The sequence below is a fragment of the Protopterus annectens genome, chromosome 5.part0 (assembly GCF_019279795.1).
Source record: "Protopterus annectens isolate FY-2018-M chromosome 5.part0, PAN1.0, whole genome shotgun sequence".
NCBI classification, from domain to species: Eukaryota; Metazoa; Chordata; order Ceratodontiformes; family Protopteridae; genus Protopterus; species Protopterus annectens.
Genome location: NC_056735.1, coordinates 1,300,325,817 through 1,300,342,157, shown reverse-complemented (window position 1 = coordinate 1,300,342,157; position 16,341 = coordinate 1,300,325,817). Strand labels below are relative to the sequence as shown.

The following is a 16,341-nucleotide window of genomic DNA, read 5'->3' as shown; positions in this document are numbered from 1 at the left end:
CTTTATACTCACTAGCAACACCACTGCCCCTTTTGTTTGGTCGGTGTAATCTATTTATGCTGTATCTGGTTGTAATAATTTCCATGTCTTTGATGTGGGGCTTTAATCAGTTTTTGGTTATTGCTGCAATGTCAGTTAAGTAGGAGTTAAGGCTTGCATGGAATTCATTAATTTTATTTACGATACTATGGAGGTTAAAGTTTATAAAGACTAGCTCTGTGTTGTTGGTTTTTGGAAGTGGGGGAGGGCGGTGGTGGTTAGAAGTATGTTGGGGAGAGATTGGTGGAGGGCTGGGTGGGGAAATGGTTGGGTAATAAGGGGTGTGAGTGAGAGGGTCAGGGTTGGGGTGGATGTCAGTCTGGAGTTTAATTTGTGTTATATTGTATAGAGAGTTGTCTGAATTTATTGGTAAGTTTTACATATCTGCGAGTTGAAGGTTTAGTCCTATGTGTGGGTAAATGTTTGAAAGGTAGGAGGAGAAAGATAGTTGGGTCGTAGAGCTGTGAGCTAATGGCTGCATATGTGTGGATGTGGCTGTTGGAAGAGAATAAAGTGAGAGAAGGTGATTGAAGGTGAATGATGGTGCATGAGTGGAGGTTGGTGGAGTTAAGCAAGAAGTATAGTAGGTGGAGTAGGAGAGTATTGGCTAGCAAGGAGTTAAGGTGGGACATAGTGGATGGTTGAAAAGGTGTGATGGGGAGGTGAGGGAAAGGTGAGGGGATTGAGGCAGGTGTCATATTGGCTGGAAGAAGAAGGGTATGTGTTTTTTTAGGTATAAATGTAGGGAAAGGGGGGTGGGAATGGGTGTAGGGGAGCAGAGTGAGCCCGGAGTGGCATAAACTAGCCTGCAAACAGACGTAAATCTCAGGGGTTTTTTTCCTCTCAGTTTTGTCTCTATCTCCATAGGTATTGTTAAATTTGCAGGAAATAATATGTGCTAACAGATGACAGTGCTGCATGAATAGTTGTGGTAGAATGAAAACCGTATATTGTCTGGTGAACAAAACCCCAAAAGCTGAAATGGGAGTTTATCTAATTGGGGACTAGGTGAGTAAAGCCAGATGTTGATAATGTATGAAGTGAGCCCTTGGTTTAGAAAAGAGAGGACAGAGGCAGCAAAGTCTTGGCCTTTAGCACACTTTCCTGAAGTGAGTTAGGTGCCAAAGTGATACAGAGACTAGGGAGAGAGATGCATACTCACTGGGGGTAGAAGAAAGGTGGTGGTGATGGGGGGGTTAGTGAGCCGAGAAATACATGTGCATGCCACAGCCTAGATTAATTTGCACAAAAACAAAAGCTTTTAATACCAGCTGAGGAAGAAGTAATAGGGACATATACATAAAGCTTGTGATGGTGTTTAATTTTGTTGGTTTTCTCCCGTCCTTGACTAGACAGCAATCCTTGTATCGCTTTGAGGGTCAGTAGATAGAATGTCAGCCAGGTATATTTGGGGGGGGGGGGGTTGAGGTCACTTTTCCATGTAGCTGACTACTGTAAAATAAAAGGGAGATGCAATTAAAATAAGACAGTGAGCTTAAGGTGGTAAAAAAATATTAAATCTCTAGAACAGAGAGCAATTAATGGAGGGGTAGTGAATATTAGGGGAAAGCAGAAAGAGTGAAATAGCATTAACAGTAAGCAAGAAAGCAGTAGTAATTAAAGCACAAATTTGAAGAAAGGGGCATTTACATAGGCACTGGGAGGGAAGAAAGCACACAGGTAAAAACAGAATGGTCACGAGAAGCAAGTGTTTACTCAAAAAATTTGGAGTAGGCAAAAGAAAGAGAGATTATACAGAACATAGCAAGTTCAAGGGATGCTAGTGTTTAGTCAAGCTGGTATAAGCAGAAGGAAGAGAGAATACAGTTGTCAATACTCAATTACTATATGCAGAATTTCTACAATATAAAGAGCTTATACCTTCCAATTGTACAGCAAAACAATAAACAAGCATGTAGCAGTTAATAAAACAGCCAAGATTTCAGCATTTTTCAGCAGATAATACACAGTGCTAGGTTTCAGCATAAATCAAATGAAATCACGCAGTTAAAGATTAGTGACAGCACTTTCCAATAAACAAGTCAAATGGGTAACTTCTGAGGGTCTACACACTGGCAAAATATAATACAAGTGCCTGGAAGTCCATTTTGTTTCAGTAAAAGACAAACAAGCAGGACAGTACAGGTAAGGCACAAGGACTAAGAAGCTCAGTGTGTGTGTCTGCTTGTTCCTAGTCGTAGCACAGTAAACACATTAGGTACATGTACATTTATGTATTGGTAGTTACAGGCCAACAGCAGTGTTACATCTACCAGCTTGTAATTACAGGCCAACAGCAGTATTAAGCAGCAAGTATACAGTAGGCAGGAAGCCAGTACTGAAACAGATAAGAACTAGTGCACCAGTATCATTCCTAGTATCCTTATTCAATTAGTTAAACATGCGCAGAATAGAGAACAAACTAAGCTCTCCTCTAAGCTTTCTTATAACTTGTATATATGATGGCTTAGTAACAGATAACTAAACAAGACAATTCAATGCAATGACTTACGTGGCAAGCACACAGTTTCTCGTAGGGCCAAGGGCTTTGTTAGGACCAGAGACAAGAGAAAGCTTAAAAGAAGGCACCAAAGAATTTCAAAGTACTAACTAAACTCTGGTGAGCAACTCTGGGAGAGGAGAGGTGGGGTCAAAAGGGACAGATGAGTAGAGAGAGGGAGATGGGGAGGGGAAGCAGGTGTTAAAGAAAAGCTTAAAGGAGTTTAAAGGGGCAGAGGAATAGGAAACAAGTGTTAGAAGAAACACTTTAAAGGGGCAGGGGGAAACAAATGTTAGAAGAAATAGATGAAAGGAAAGGGGATAATAAAGTGATGAAGGTTTACAACGAAAAAAGGAGGGAAAAGAAAGAGAAAGTGTTGAATGGAGAAACTAGGTGAGTAAAGCCAGATGTTGATAATGTATGAAGTGAACCCTTGGTTTAGAAAAGAGAGGACAGAGGCAGCAAAGTCTTGGCCTTTAGCACACTTTCCTGAAGTGAGTTAGGTGTCAAAGTGATACAGAGACTACGGAGAGAAATGCATACTCAGTGGGGGTGGAAGAAAGGTGGTGGTGATGGGGGGTTAGTGAGCCGAGCAATACGTGTGCACACCACAGCCTAGATTAATTTGCACAAAAACAAAAGCTTTTAACACCAGGTGAGGAAGAAGCACTTGGAACACATACATAAACTTGTGATGGTGTTTATTTTTGTTAGTTTCCTCCCATCCTTGGCTTGACAGCAGTCCTTGTATCGCTTTGATGATCAGTAGATAGAATGTCAGCCAGGTATATTCGGGGAGGGGGGAGTTAAGGTCACTTTTCCATGTAGTTGACTAGCGGCAAGCACACAGTTTCTCAGAGGGCCAGGGGCTTTGTTGGGACTAGAGACTAGAGAGTTTAAAAGAAGCAATTACAAAGGGACTAATGACAGATCATTGCCATTGTTCACTTTTCTTGTGATGACAGTAAAATGCATGAAATTATATGTTAGTCTGTCTCCTTTCTGTAACTTTTCTTAGGAATTTCATGGATACAGTACGTATGAAAGTTTTTCCAACTTATTAGAACATGACAGTTTTTGATAGCACAGAGATGCTGCCTTCTTGCATTCTTCTAGGCATTTAGGCAAGATTACATATGTTATTTCAGGAAATATGTAGAAACAAACTACATATTCACTTGTTATGATGATTCCTATCCGGTATAAAGTATATCACCCAGTAAAAAACAAGCCTGATGATTTGTGGCAGCATATTAAGCTGGAGTGAAGTAGGGTCTGAAAAAATCAAATGGGTGCCATTTTACACTCCCTAAATGTAGTGTTGCTGTTTACTGGATGTAAAATAAAAAGAAACAAAGCAGTAAGCTGGCAAAAGTAACTGCAATAGTAGTTAGAACGACATGCCGTTTTACTTACCCCTTGCTGAATGCAGTTTAAAAAAGTAGTACTTAGCAAGGTAGAAGAATAAAGAAAATGCAATGTAACTGTAAGAGTGTTTGTGTGTGTGTGTGTGTGTGTGTGTGTGTGTGTGTGTGTGTGTGTGTGTGTGTGTGTGTGTGTGTGTGTGTGTGTGCCTGTGAGTTTGAGAGAGAGAGACAGAATGAGTGAGGAGTGAGGAGTGAGGGAGAGTGCATGCCTAACATCACTGCTCAAAAATTCAAATGTGCAAGAGATCAAGAGGATTTTCATCAACATGCCTTATCTGAACAGTAAAAGTATGAAACTTTAATGTCTAACTTTATTCACTGATTGAAATCATCTTTTATTTATTTATTTGACATTTGTTGACCGGGATAGTCCGACTGAGCTTGTGCCCTTTTTTAGTGGAGGCCTGGGAAGAAAAGCTCCACAGTACAAATTATCCAAGTAAAAATTCACAGTACAAATTAAGCAAGTAAAAACTTCACAGTGCAAATTATGCAAGTAAAAATTAACAGGGGTAAAGTAAAATATAATAAACACAATAAAAAGTGTATATAAAATAAGGCAAAACAGATGACCAATTGCAGTACAAGTAAGGGAACTCAGCAAATGAGGCATTTCAAATAAGTAGCGAGTATTGAGGAGGTGGGTAAGAACAAAGTGGCAAAAATGCTGAAGAATTGATTATAATGGTGTAGTATGATAATTATAACAGTTAGTCTGGTAAGTTAGAGTGTGAGGGGAAATAAGAGTGGGGGGTTAGAAGAAAGAAAGGAAGTTAGTATCAGAATACTGGAAGGAAGTTAGTGTCAGACTACTGGGGGCAAGAATTTGGAGTGGTATGGAGAGCAGTGGTTGAGAAAAATCTGTAATTGACCTAAAAATTAAATTTCTTGAGAGTGGGAAGAAGAGTATGAGGCAAATAGGGGACATTCTGCAAAATAAGGGACAGTTGGGGGTGGGGGTGGGAGGTTCCAGTGCTTTGCACTATCTGAACTTTTTTTTCATTTCACAATGACAGGTGAGGTATATTCAGTCAAAAAGCTACTGTAATTGCTGGGCATTTGTGTGTGTGTGTGTGTGTGTGTGTGTGTGTGTGTGTGTGTGTGTGTGTGTGTGTGTGTGTGTGTGTGTGTGTGTGTGTGTCTGTGTGTGTGTACTCACGTGTGTGAGGGGTATTATTTGGCTGAGTATATGCATGTGTGTGTTTCTGTGTATATGTGTGAGTCTGCATGTGTATCTATGTGACTTTGTGTGTATTTGTGTGTCTCTATATAAATTTATGTGTGTGTGTGTGTGTGTGTGTGTGTGTGTGTGTGTGTGTGTGTGTGTGTGTGTGTGTGTGTGTGTGTGTGTGTGTTGACATTAAAAACTTATACAATGTATATTCTGGATGTAAACTACTTTCTCTAACAGCAATTACATATGCTACAACAACTTTGAAACATTAGGCAGAGGATCTATTGTATATCAAAAATATAAAAAAATGCATATAATAATATAAATGCAAATATGAAATGATTTTAACAGATAGACTGTTATCTAAGTGCAATAATACCATCAACGTTAATTATTATAGGGAAGATAACGGCCCTTCCAGGCGTGTAGAAGTCCTCTGCCTGCAGGGTTGGGATTTACAACATCCCTGGACAGACAGTTATACCCCCAGTAACACCTACCATGTCAAGCATTATTGCTTACTTGGGAATCCACCCTGTTATTATGATTTGTGTTAAAGTAGTATTTCATGAAAAAGAAAACACAGCTGTGTATATGGATATTTACCATAAGGTTAGATATTTCATGAGAAGTCATTGTAATTGTAAAGGTACCCTCTCTGCATCTTACTAATATTAGTGTATATGGTTTTCTTATATTCTGTAGTTACACTTTTTTGTTTTTATGGTCATTTCTAATGAATTTGAGGATACCAGCCTACTATGATCACTAGTCCCCTTCAGGGTACCGGGGGCTCAAAGAAATTGAGCAAGTTCTTAACAATGTTGCTTTTCTGTAAGAGCTTCAAACTCTCAGTAGCATGCATTCAGGAGAGCAGTACTGTTCTTTATAAAGACTGCGACACAGATGCTGAATTTTGCAACTGAGAAAGAAGACATATCTTGGTGAGTAAAACAAGCTGCTGTGATTTATAGTTACAATGACTTTTCTTTGAAGATTTACTTATGGCAAGTATTCTTATACAACACTGTACCTTCATAGCCTCGCTGCTGTTTTCAAGTCTTTATTACTATAATTATAGAGAGGGGTCTGTAACTTTAGATATTCAGAGACTATATTAAGGTGATTTTCTGTTTTTTTTTTTTTTGCTTGAGGTCTGTATCATAGTATGAAATGCCGTGATGTATTTTCCGTCCATTAGTTTATGTTGATTTGTGTCTCTGTTGTTTAGAATTTTGTACATCAAGAAAACATTTTTTCTTTGCTATTGTCATGAATGATTTATTTATCCTTTATCCCCATGATTCTGGCACAGAGAATAGAGGTCTATATTAGATAAACAAAAGTTTATCTTACCGAACGCTAACATGAGCGAAAATCCTGGAACCCGAAACCAGAATTGTGAGATTGCAGTACAGTGAAGATGGGAATATTGCCCTTTCCTCACTGTAGTGCGATCTCAGAGTTGGAATATATATTTAGCGGGGAGGGGTGTGGGGGGCACAGCCCCCCACAATTGCAGTTTAGATTTCCGGGATTTTCGATAATGTCAGCTTTCGGTAAGATAAACTTTTGTTTATCTAATATAGATCTGAGAATAGCACTGGTATGTATACTCAGACTTTAATGGATGCACCCCGGCACATACAACATTGCCTATCCATTAAAATATATTGATGCATCCCAACATTATCCTTGGAGTGACATCATATAGGAATACATTAAATGTGTATGGGCATGGTTTAGTAATAAAGGTTGCAAAGCTTTTTTATTAATAAATAGCCCAAACAAATAAGGATGCAAAAGCATTACGGCACTTAACTCACCAATTGGCACAGGAACATTTCAAAATCACTTTAAAATACCCTCAGAATGCAGTGTATGTGGAGTATGTCATCTGATAAGATAAAATAGTGGTGCTCATCTAAAGTGGCTGCTGAGGGCTGACTGCAAAATATAGCAGTGTCACTCTTACTTTGGTATTCATGGAGCTTTGCTTCATTGCTGTCTTTGGTTCAGAAGAAACTCTTCCAAGGTCCATGGAGTTTTAAAAGAAGACATAAACTGTGGACTGGTGATTAAAATATGTTCCTTTATCCACTGCAGAGATAAATCAGAAGTTAAGTTTAGAATGTAAATGGACCATTTAGAAGTAAAACTGTGTCTACTTGGGATTATCATAAGCAAAGTAATTCAAACCAAACCATTATGGTGATAGACAGTAGACACTGTGGCATGCAGATTTTTGTAAATGTATAAATTGAAACAAATGTAGACATATGCATTTCATTCATTAAAAGCAGAAGGAAAAGATTCATACTTCCAAGGTGTTAACTATATCTTTGTAAACTTTTTCTTTTGTTTATGTTGCTAGGGCAGGAATTCCCTGCTGTTGTAGAGTTTGCACCATTCCAAAAGATTTCTAAAAAGAAACTGAAGAAAAAGGATGCCAAAATTGGCAGCATTGAGGAAGGTAAATGTCACATTTAATCACAAAAGTGCACTAAAATGAAAAGATAATGACTTTTTATTCAGCTCATAACTTGACATTTATGCACTGCTTGCTGCATTGACTATTGCATTGATTAATCCTTGTTAACATGCTATGTTAAGAGCACACCGCAAAAAAGTATGGCATATATATGATTGATTGTGCTATAGCGGTCATTAACATATGTTTGTTTTGTTCACTGCAGATCTTGAATACAAAAAATTTATGGAAAGCTATTGTGCTGATGAGGAAAAGATCAGTGCTAACCCCGAAAACCTTTTAGGAGAGATGGATGCCAAAACTAGAGAACTCATTGGTCTGTTGAAATTTTTCTACTTTTTTATTTTTTTAACAGATAATTGTATTACTTGATAAAGTGAAAAAAGCAAGAGTATTTTATAACTTTTATACATATACATAAGTATGCAGTTTTATAGTTTTATGTGCTATGTTATGGGCACTTATAACTGTATAGTTGCATGTCTACATAGTCATATTCCTTTTATTGTGGTGTAGTCTATACTAGCTGTGCAGTTGCATATCATTTTCCAGTTGGCATCACAACTAGCATGTCTGTACATTGGTACATGTGAAATATGTAACCTAAAATAACATTTTGTTGCCACAGTTTCAAACGGGGTTATTAACACACTGGTGTACAAACAGCTAAATGAAGTATTTTGTAACAGCATAAAATGTAATGGGTTTACACAGTGAAGAAGCTCCTATCAAAGGACGGGCCATATTAGTTACACATTATAATTTATATTTAGGCTGAAGTAAATGCATCAGGATGCCTTTCCAAAAAAAATGGCAACCATTATTTCAAAGTACCTTACTATTACTATGCAGCATTTTACTAAAATGTGACAAAATGCCCTAATTATCTACAAGAAGAGCAATATTCTGTCTAACTTTCTTTCCTTACAGACTCTACTGTTGCGGTAACTCAGATATTTTTGTTTTTTGGTCACTTGCTAAGTTCTCGGACATAAATACACAACATATCCCACTAGCCTGTTACATACCAGTATGATTGTAGTTTATCACAGGGACACTAATATAGATTTCTCAAAAAATGATATTCTGTTTTCATGAGCTGAAATATGGAAATTATACCCATAACTTTTAAGTGCATTTTGCACTCTTTACCTCAAATTCATTATAATTTCATAGTACATATAGATTTGTGGAAAATAAAAGCAGATTATGTGTACAGAATACTCAGTTAAGTAAGCTGATAGTGTTATAAGCAATAAATATGCTTCCTGTGACCTAAAATGCCAGATTTCATCAAAATACCATATTTCCAGTACTCATGCAGTCTAGATTTGGGATTTACTGGTATCTTTCCTAGAAAAATTGAAAATAAATGTCCCTATCCATCAGACATTTATCCAGTCCAAGATCACAAAACAGTTTGAAAACTATATCCTTTTGGAGACTTTTCAGCGTTTTGGCAGTACTTGAAATTATATTTGGATTTTATAGTTTGGTGAAGTCTTTTCTCATAAATGTCTCCAGAGAGACTTACATGCAGGTGCTCTTGCTGCTTTCAGAACCCCCCCCCAAAAAAAAGATTATCACCTTAAGTATTTGTGTTGGTCAGTGATACCACAGTACTAATAGCATTGTGCCTTGTTTAACAGAAAGACAAGCAAGCAGAGCAAGGAATTTGCATGTTTTTCTTGGTCATAAGTAGCTTCATCACTAACTCCTGTACTTTCTACATCTCCTACTTATTCATCTCTTCCTAATTTCCCTAAGCATGCAGACAGTACTGGGAGGATAAAGCTAACATTTTTAAAAAGTATGGAGGTGTCTTCCGGTACCACACAGTAAGGTACAAGCCTGACATGAGGATTAAGGCAGCAAACATTCCAGCAGCTGGTACACAGACTTGCTCTTCAGTTTGCTTGTGCACAAGTGCAACTTAGTGATGCTATGAGAATTGCTGCGAGCCACAGCTTGTTACTTCTAATACTGTTACTAATGCAGTTTTACAAAATGGGAATATTGGAAAGTCATAATGGGGGGGGGGGACAGCAAAGAGAAGAACATACTCCATGACACAGGAAGATACGTGTGGTAGGAGGGAGAGGGAGGAAAGGTTTACATTTTTTGGGAAAAATGCCCATTTTTTTCTCAAGAAGACTAGATGGGGAAGACAAGAATCCACATGAGAAAGGTAATGTGCTATCTGAAGTCTCTTTGGTCCAAGCACCAACACCCTGTGTCTTTTCAAATCCCAGTACTGTATTTTGTCACAAAAGAAATCATTTGGTTGAGACAGCAGATATCTTTAAATTCAGGCCTCTACATCTCTCTCCCTGCTCCAAAGCAGACGTAGGTTCAGAGGTGTGTACTAGGCTAATGACCCTGGAGCCTTTACAAGCCAAGCCCATAGAAGTGCCCTGGCATCATGTCACCCAATGTTAGTTCCCAGTGCCTCTATCAAGTAGAGCCACTGGAGTGATCCCCGGGGTGAACTTTCTATTACCCATCCACTCATCAAGATTTCTCTTGAAGAGGGACAGTGAGGTACTTGACATGTATGGGAAGTCTGTTCCAGAGCATGGGCAGTCTCTAGGTGAGGAACCTCTCCCTCCAGCATGTTCTGTTGATTGTGGTAATGAGGTTGAGGTCTCTGGAGCATGTGGTGCAGAGGGATTGCGATTTCTTTAGCTGCAGCATTTCCAGCAGAGCTGGGTCAGACATGGCTTTGTAAGTCAAGCAGAGATCACCTCTAAGTTGACGATATGAGACAGAGAATAGCTGGAGTCTTTTGAGTCTGTCCGTGTAGGACATGTGAATAATGCATAGGATCCTCTTTGTAAGGTATTTCTGTGGCCTCTCCAGCTGTTGCAGGTGTCTAGTTAGGTACATGCCAAATGGGGCATTATACTCGATGATTGGTCTAATGAGGGAAGAGTATAGAGAAACAATGACTTCTTTCTTCCTGGATGCAAAACCTTTGGTACTGAGATGTGCCACATAGATGGACTTTCTGACCACAGTGACAATGTGGTGGTCGAAGAAGAGGTTGCTGTCAGCCTGCATCCCCAGATCTCTTATAGCACCTTCAATGTTCAGTGGGCTCCCATCAATGTGGTAGTTAGTGGGAACTGAGATTTAACCAAAGGGGATGATGCATTTTTTGGCATTAAGTTTAAGGCCATGGTTTTGACACAAGTCATTGGTCTCAGTGAGGCCTTTCTATAGGATGTCTGCATCACTTTGGGAGTTAATAATGGCTCCCAGCTTGCAGTCATCTGTGAACTTGGTCAGCCAGAGTCCCTTTGTGTTGATCTAGACTTCTGAGAAATAGATGCCGAACAGGAGAGGACCCAGGACTGATCCCTGTGGAAAACCACTTGTGACTGGTTCGCAGTCTGACTTGGAGTTTGCTACTTTCACACTGTGTGTTCTATCTGTGAGCCAATTTGCAACCCACCTAGTGATATAGGGGTTGATGCCTAGTTTGGTGAGTTATCAATAATTCCCGAGTGAGGAATGGTATCAAAGGCCTTGGCCAGATCAAGGTAGGCTGTATGCACTGTCTTACCTTCATCCACAGCCCTGGAGACTGACTCAAAGAAGTCAACCAGGTTGAGCAGGCATGATCTCCCTGTCACAAAGCCAGACTGCGTGGGATCCAGAGTTTGGAGATTTCCTATATCTTTGTTAATCAGGTCCATGATGATACACTTCATAGCTTTACATATCAGACTCATCAGGCTAATGAGGCGATAATTCCCAGGGTCCGTAGTCACTCCCCCTTTACAGAGAGGGATGACTGCAGCAGTGTGCCATCAAGTATGAACAAAGCCTGAGGTGAGGCTGTGACTGAACAGGGCACACAGATGTGGTGCCAGTTCACTTTGTAGTTCATGTTGAACACAGTCAGGGATATTATCAGGTCCCATGGAAGCTGTATTCTTGGCCTTGGACAATGCAGCTTTAACCTCGGCTGCAGTAATGATGGGTGCCTGGCATTCTTCTGGTATTGTGATTGGTCTTTAGGAGGGAGAGAGGGGTAAAGCTGACACTAAATATGTTGGCCAGTATGTTGGCAATATCTGTTGGCTCAATATAGGAGGTAACATTGAGCAGTAACTCAGAGGACATTTGGGCATTGCCGCGGATGTTCTTAATATAACTATAAAAGGCTTTGTGATTGTTTTTAGTGTCTGCTGCAACTCTGTCTTCATAGCTGGCTTTAGAGGATTTGATGAGGGATCTCAACTTTTTGTTGAGGCTAATAAGGGAGTTTTTCCAGTCTTGGGACTTCACCTTTTTCTGCAACAGTTTTTCCTTCTGTTGTAGAGTTTATTAATGGCAGGCGACCACCAGATTGGCTTTCTTTTTTTGGAGGAGAGTGTCTTCATTCTGTTGGGTATGGCTAGTTCCATGCATTTATGTACATGTTTGTACAGTGCATTGGTGTATGATTTGGCAGTCATGCAGCTATTTTCCATTGGCATGGTTGCTGTGAAGTTAGCCACCTCTGTTTTTAGGAGTCCAAAGTCAGCTTTGGAGAGGTTTTTAAAGATGGTTACCTTTGTGGGGGGGGGGGGGTGAGATGTGGATTTCCATGGTGATTAGTTTATGGTCAGATCTGACAGGGAGGGACTGACTAATTGGTGTAGAGCAATGGTCGCCCATGTTAGTAATAACCAGGTCAAGGATGTTGCTTCCTCTAGTGGGGGTCATAATGAGCTTGTCCAGGGCATTAGAACTGATGAATTCCAGGAAGCATTGGGCCAGTGTATTGGTGCTTGAGTAGTTTTTCCAGTTGATGGAGGGGTAGTTGAAGTTTCCTAGTATGAGAGTGTTGGGTTGGACCTTGATAGAATCCAGGGTACTTAGGAGTGTGGAATGATAGTCTAGGGACATGATTGGGGACCTATAGCAGGCTATGACCTGGATCGCAGTCTTTCCCAATGTTAGTTGTACCTGAAACATCTCAGATGCATTATGCTGGGCTACTAGTCTGGAGGTGTGCATATCCTTTATGAATATGGAGACACCACCACCTTTGGAGCTTCAGTTCGTGTTTCGGGGCTGAATAGTGTGGAATGAGTTATAGCCTGGTAGTGCAGGGGTGCTTTCTGTCACTTTAAACCAGGTCTCCGTTACAGCACAAATGTCGATGGTCTCCATTTTGACGAGTGCTTCGATCAAGTGCATCTTGAGATTTAGACTTCTAGTGTTGAGCAGCATGACCCTCAGATTGCATTTATTTATAGCTGTTATGGTGGCAATTTGATCTTTGGATCACCACCTAAAAAAGGCACTATAGGGGTGGCAAGAGCATTAGCCAGTACCCAGAAACCCAGGGGTGACAGATGCAGGCCATCTCTGGCAAAGCATTGAGGTCTGTCAATCATATCATCCCAAGCAGACAGATACTGGATCCCCTTAGAATGACACCAGAAACTTAGCCAATTGTTGAAGTCAATTTTTTTTTGTTTGTACTGCGGTATCATTCTGATTGATGGTAGGATACTGCTCAGGGCTAATGTCATATCTGCCTGGGCCACATAATCCGAGAGCTCCACCATGTCTCTTTTCATGTAGTCCAGGGAGGTGCATCTCAGGTCATTCACACCCACATGGACAATGACAGAGTCATACTTGTACTTGTTGTGGAATGACCTGAGTGCATGTGTTATGTGTTGGATTCTGGCACCTGATAGACAGCTGACTGTTACCTTCTCCTTATTCAGCCGAGTGGGACATCTGTGTGCCTCACTATTGAGTCACCTATGATTAGTGTATTGGGCAAAGTGTTTAGCCTTAGGGGCATAGGTTGAGGAGCACACTTTGGAGGTGAGCTATATGTCCTGCGGTTTGTGCTGTGTTGTGGTGGTCGAGTGCGTTTCTGTCTTGGAGGTCTCTGCTGTTTGGGTAAATTTCTATTGAGCGCCTCCGTGAAAGTGGGTGTGTGGTTTGTGTTTTTATGTGAGAGCTGTGATACTGGGTATTCTGGAGAGCTATGTGTTCCTTGTGGTGTGGTGCAGGTGTTGACATTCTCCTCTTGACCAGCTAGTCCGGTCTTGGCTGGACAGTGCATAGCTTCTAATTTAGTGAAATAAGTGCATCTCTCACAAGTCTGAGTGTTGGGAGGTAAGAGGAGAGGGTTGTCTGTGTACATGAGGCAGTTGCTACACTGCCTCAGAATGCCCAAGTGCACCAGGTTAATAGGAGAAAGCACAGGGAACTCCCCTTTAATTATGTCAGGAGGGGTGATCATAACTGTTAAGTACTGGAGCTATTTTTGTGAAGAACGACTAGTGCTGATGGCTCTTAGGTGTGCTATAATAATTGTTACAAAAACCTGCTGAAGTGCAAAGCAGTTAGGCTATTTGAAGTGCAAGAGAGAAAGAACTAGCAAGATCTAAGGGAAAAACTGAAGAGCAGACTTTCGCTTAAACAAGTGCAAACATATGCAAACGTGGGCTTTTAAACCAGAAAGTTGAAAAGGATGGAAAAACTGCCCAAACGTTCAATAAACTACAATTTCTGGGCCAGAAACCACTCCTCTTGTAGTAGATAGGCTACCTAGTGCTTATCACTTCCACTGATAAGCTAGAAGGCTTCCTTCCAACACAGAAGGGCTTGAGATGGGGGCTCAGAAGCTTACAAACAGTCCTGGATACAGCAAATCTGTATCTGGACTAGACTAGTTACAGGAAAGGTGGGAAACAAGCTTAAAACTTTATTTTTTTATACAGAAAAGCGGCTAAAACAATCTGGACTAGACTAGTTACAGGAAAGGTGGGAAACAAGCTTAAAACTTTATTTTTTTATACAGAAAAGCGGCTAAAACAGCAGTAAAACAATTCAAATGCATTGCAAGTTAGCACACTGAGTGTGTAGCAATATTAAAGCAAATACAGTTTAAATAAATGCAATTAAATTAAAAAAAAATGATTAAAAATGTGCAGAAAGCAGTAAATTAGGAAAAAGTCAAAATGGAGACCCTTAGAGTATCAGAAAACAATGCCAGCAAATATATAAAAATTCATTCAAGCAAAAATTAAGACAATGCAGAAGTCTGAATAGTTAAAAAGTGCCAAAAATATACTTATCAGCTCTATATTTCCATATTGTTTGAGAAGCACACTCAGTCAGAACGCAATGAGATTCTAACAATGGTAGATTCTAGCAAAGTGTTTTTTTTTTTTATAAAGTGGAAAGGGAGGAAGGAGGAGCAGAATATAATTTAAGGCTAAGAAACTAAGTGGGTTGGCATTCTCAAATGTTCTCTCTGTATTAGGTAGAATGAGCTAATGACACTAGACTGGGAGGAGCACTAATAATTCCATCTTTAGATGTGGAGCAGTTTCAGGAGGGATAAAAGTGCAGTGTGTGGGACACGTAGGACAGATGCAAGCACATAAATATTAAGGAGATTCTTGCCCTGATCAAGACAACTCTTTGAATCATCTTTGGTCCTTGGGACCTCTTCTTCTTCTTCTTACAGACAATACCACAATCATGTCAGGTGGAACCATGTCAGACCCCATTTGCAGACTAGCCATGTTAGCTTGGGATATATCTTCTCAACATATTCTCACTCTACAAGCATCCTACATTCTGTCAGAGTAAAATTGTATGGTAAACAAGATGAGCATGACCAGTGCAAACCCTCATGAATAGAAGCTAGATCAGGGTGTTTTCCAAGATTTGATCTATCTGTGTGGAGTTCCTCTCTGGGCAATCAACTGGCAAGATTCTGTTTCAGGACTCCATGCAACAAGGCCTGGAAGACAGATGCCTTTTCTTTTCCTTAGACAGGACTGTTCCTGTATGCTTTTCCAACTTTTCCATTGATACCCATTGTGCTCCTGGAAGACAGATGCCTTTTCTTTTCCTTAGACAGGACTGTTCCTGTATGCTTTTCCAACCTTTAAATTAATACCCATTGTGCTCCTGGAGGACAGATGCCTTTTCTTTTCCTTAGACAGGACTGTTCCTGTATGCTTTTCCAACCTTTCCATTAATACCCATTGCGCTCCTGGAAGACAGATGACTTTTCTTTTCCTTAGACAGGACTGTTCCTGTATGCTTTTCCAACCTTTCCATTAATACCCATTGCACTTCTAAAGATTCAGAAGGAATCCCCCAAGATCACCAGGGTGACTCTCTTCTGGCCCATGCAGCCATGGTTCTCCCTTCTTTTGGAAATGGCCAGGAGCAATTCCCACAAGCTTCCTTCTAGATGGGATCTACTCACACAAGAACAGATGCGTTTGATACACCCCAGTGTCAATCAGCGTCAAATGATTGCCTGGATGATAAGGTCTTAATTCCTTTTAGGCATCTGTTTATGGGCATTTGCAGCAGGTACTAATGGAGACTAAAAAGCCTACTACTGCAAAATCATATATTAGCAAATGAAAAGGTTTTCTAGTTGGTGCCAACAACATAACAAGCACCCATTTCGGGCTAGTTGTTTTCTAGTTTTACAATATTTGTGTGAGTTACTGTCCTATGGACTTTCTCTTTACTCTGTCAAGGTTCATTTTTCTGCTATTCCAGCATGTTTGCCCAAGGATCCTCCTTTTTCAATGCAGTCTCATGTCAAAATGTATTTGAAAGGACTTTTGCATAAGAGGCCTCCAAGAAAAGCAGTCGCCCCCCTCCCCCCCTTGGGATCTTAATTTTATGTTAGAGAAGCTAACAGTTGCTCAATTTGAATGTT

At 40.1% G+C, this 16,341-nt stretch overlaps 1 protein-coding gene across 1 annotated transcript in view; it reads left to right on the top strand.

The window, feature by feature from the left end:
• The window catches only part of UPF3A (UPF3A regulator of nonsense mediated mRNA decay), a 1,027,051-nt gene that overhangs the window by 433,996 nt on the left and 576,714 nt on the right, over nt 1-16,341 (top strand). The window contains exons 4-5 of the mRNA XM_044071110.1: nt 7,515-7,613; nt 7,837-7,947. Coding sequence (XP_043927045.1) covers nt 7,515-7,613; nt 7,837-7,947 — 210 coding nt within the window. The remainder of the gene's footprint in view (nt 1-7,514; nt 7,614-7,836; nt 7,948-16,341) is intronic.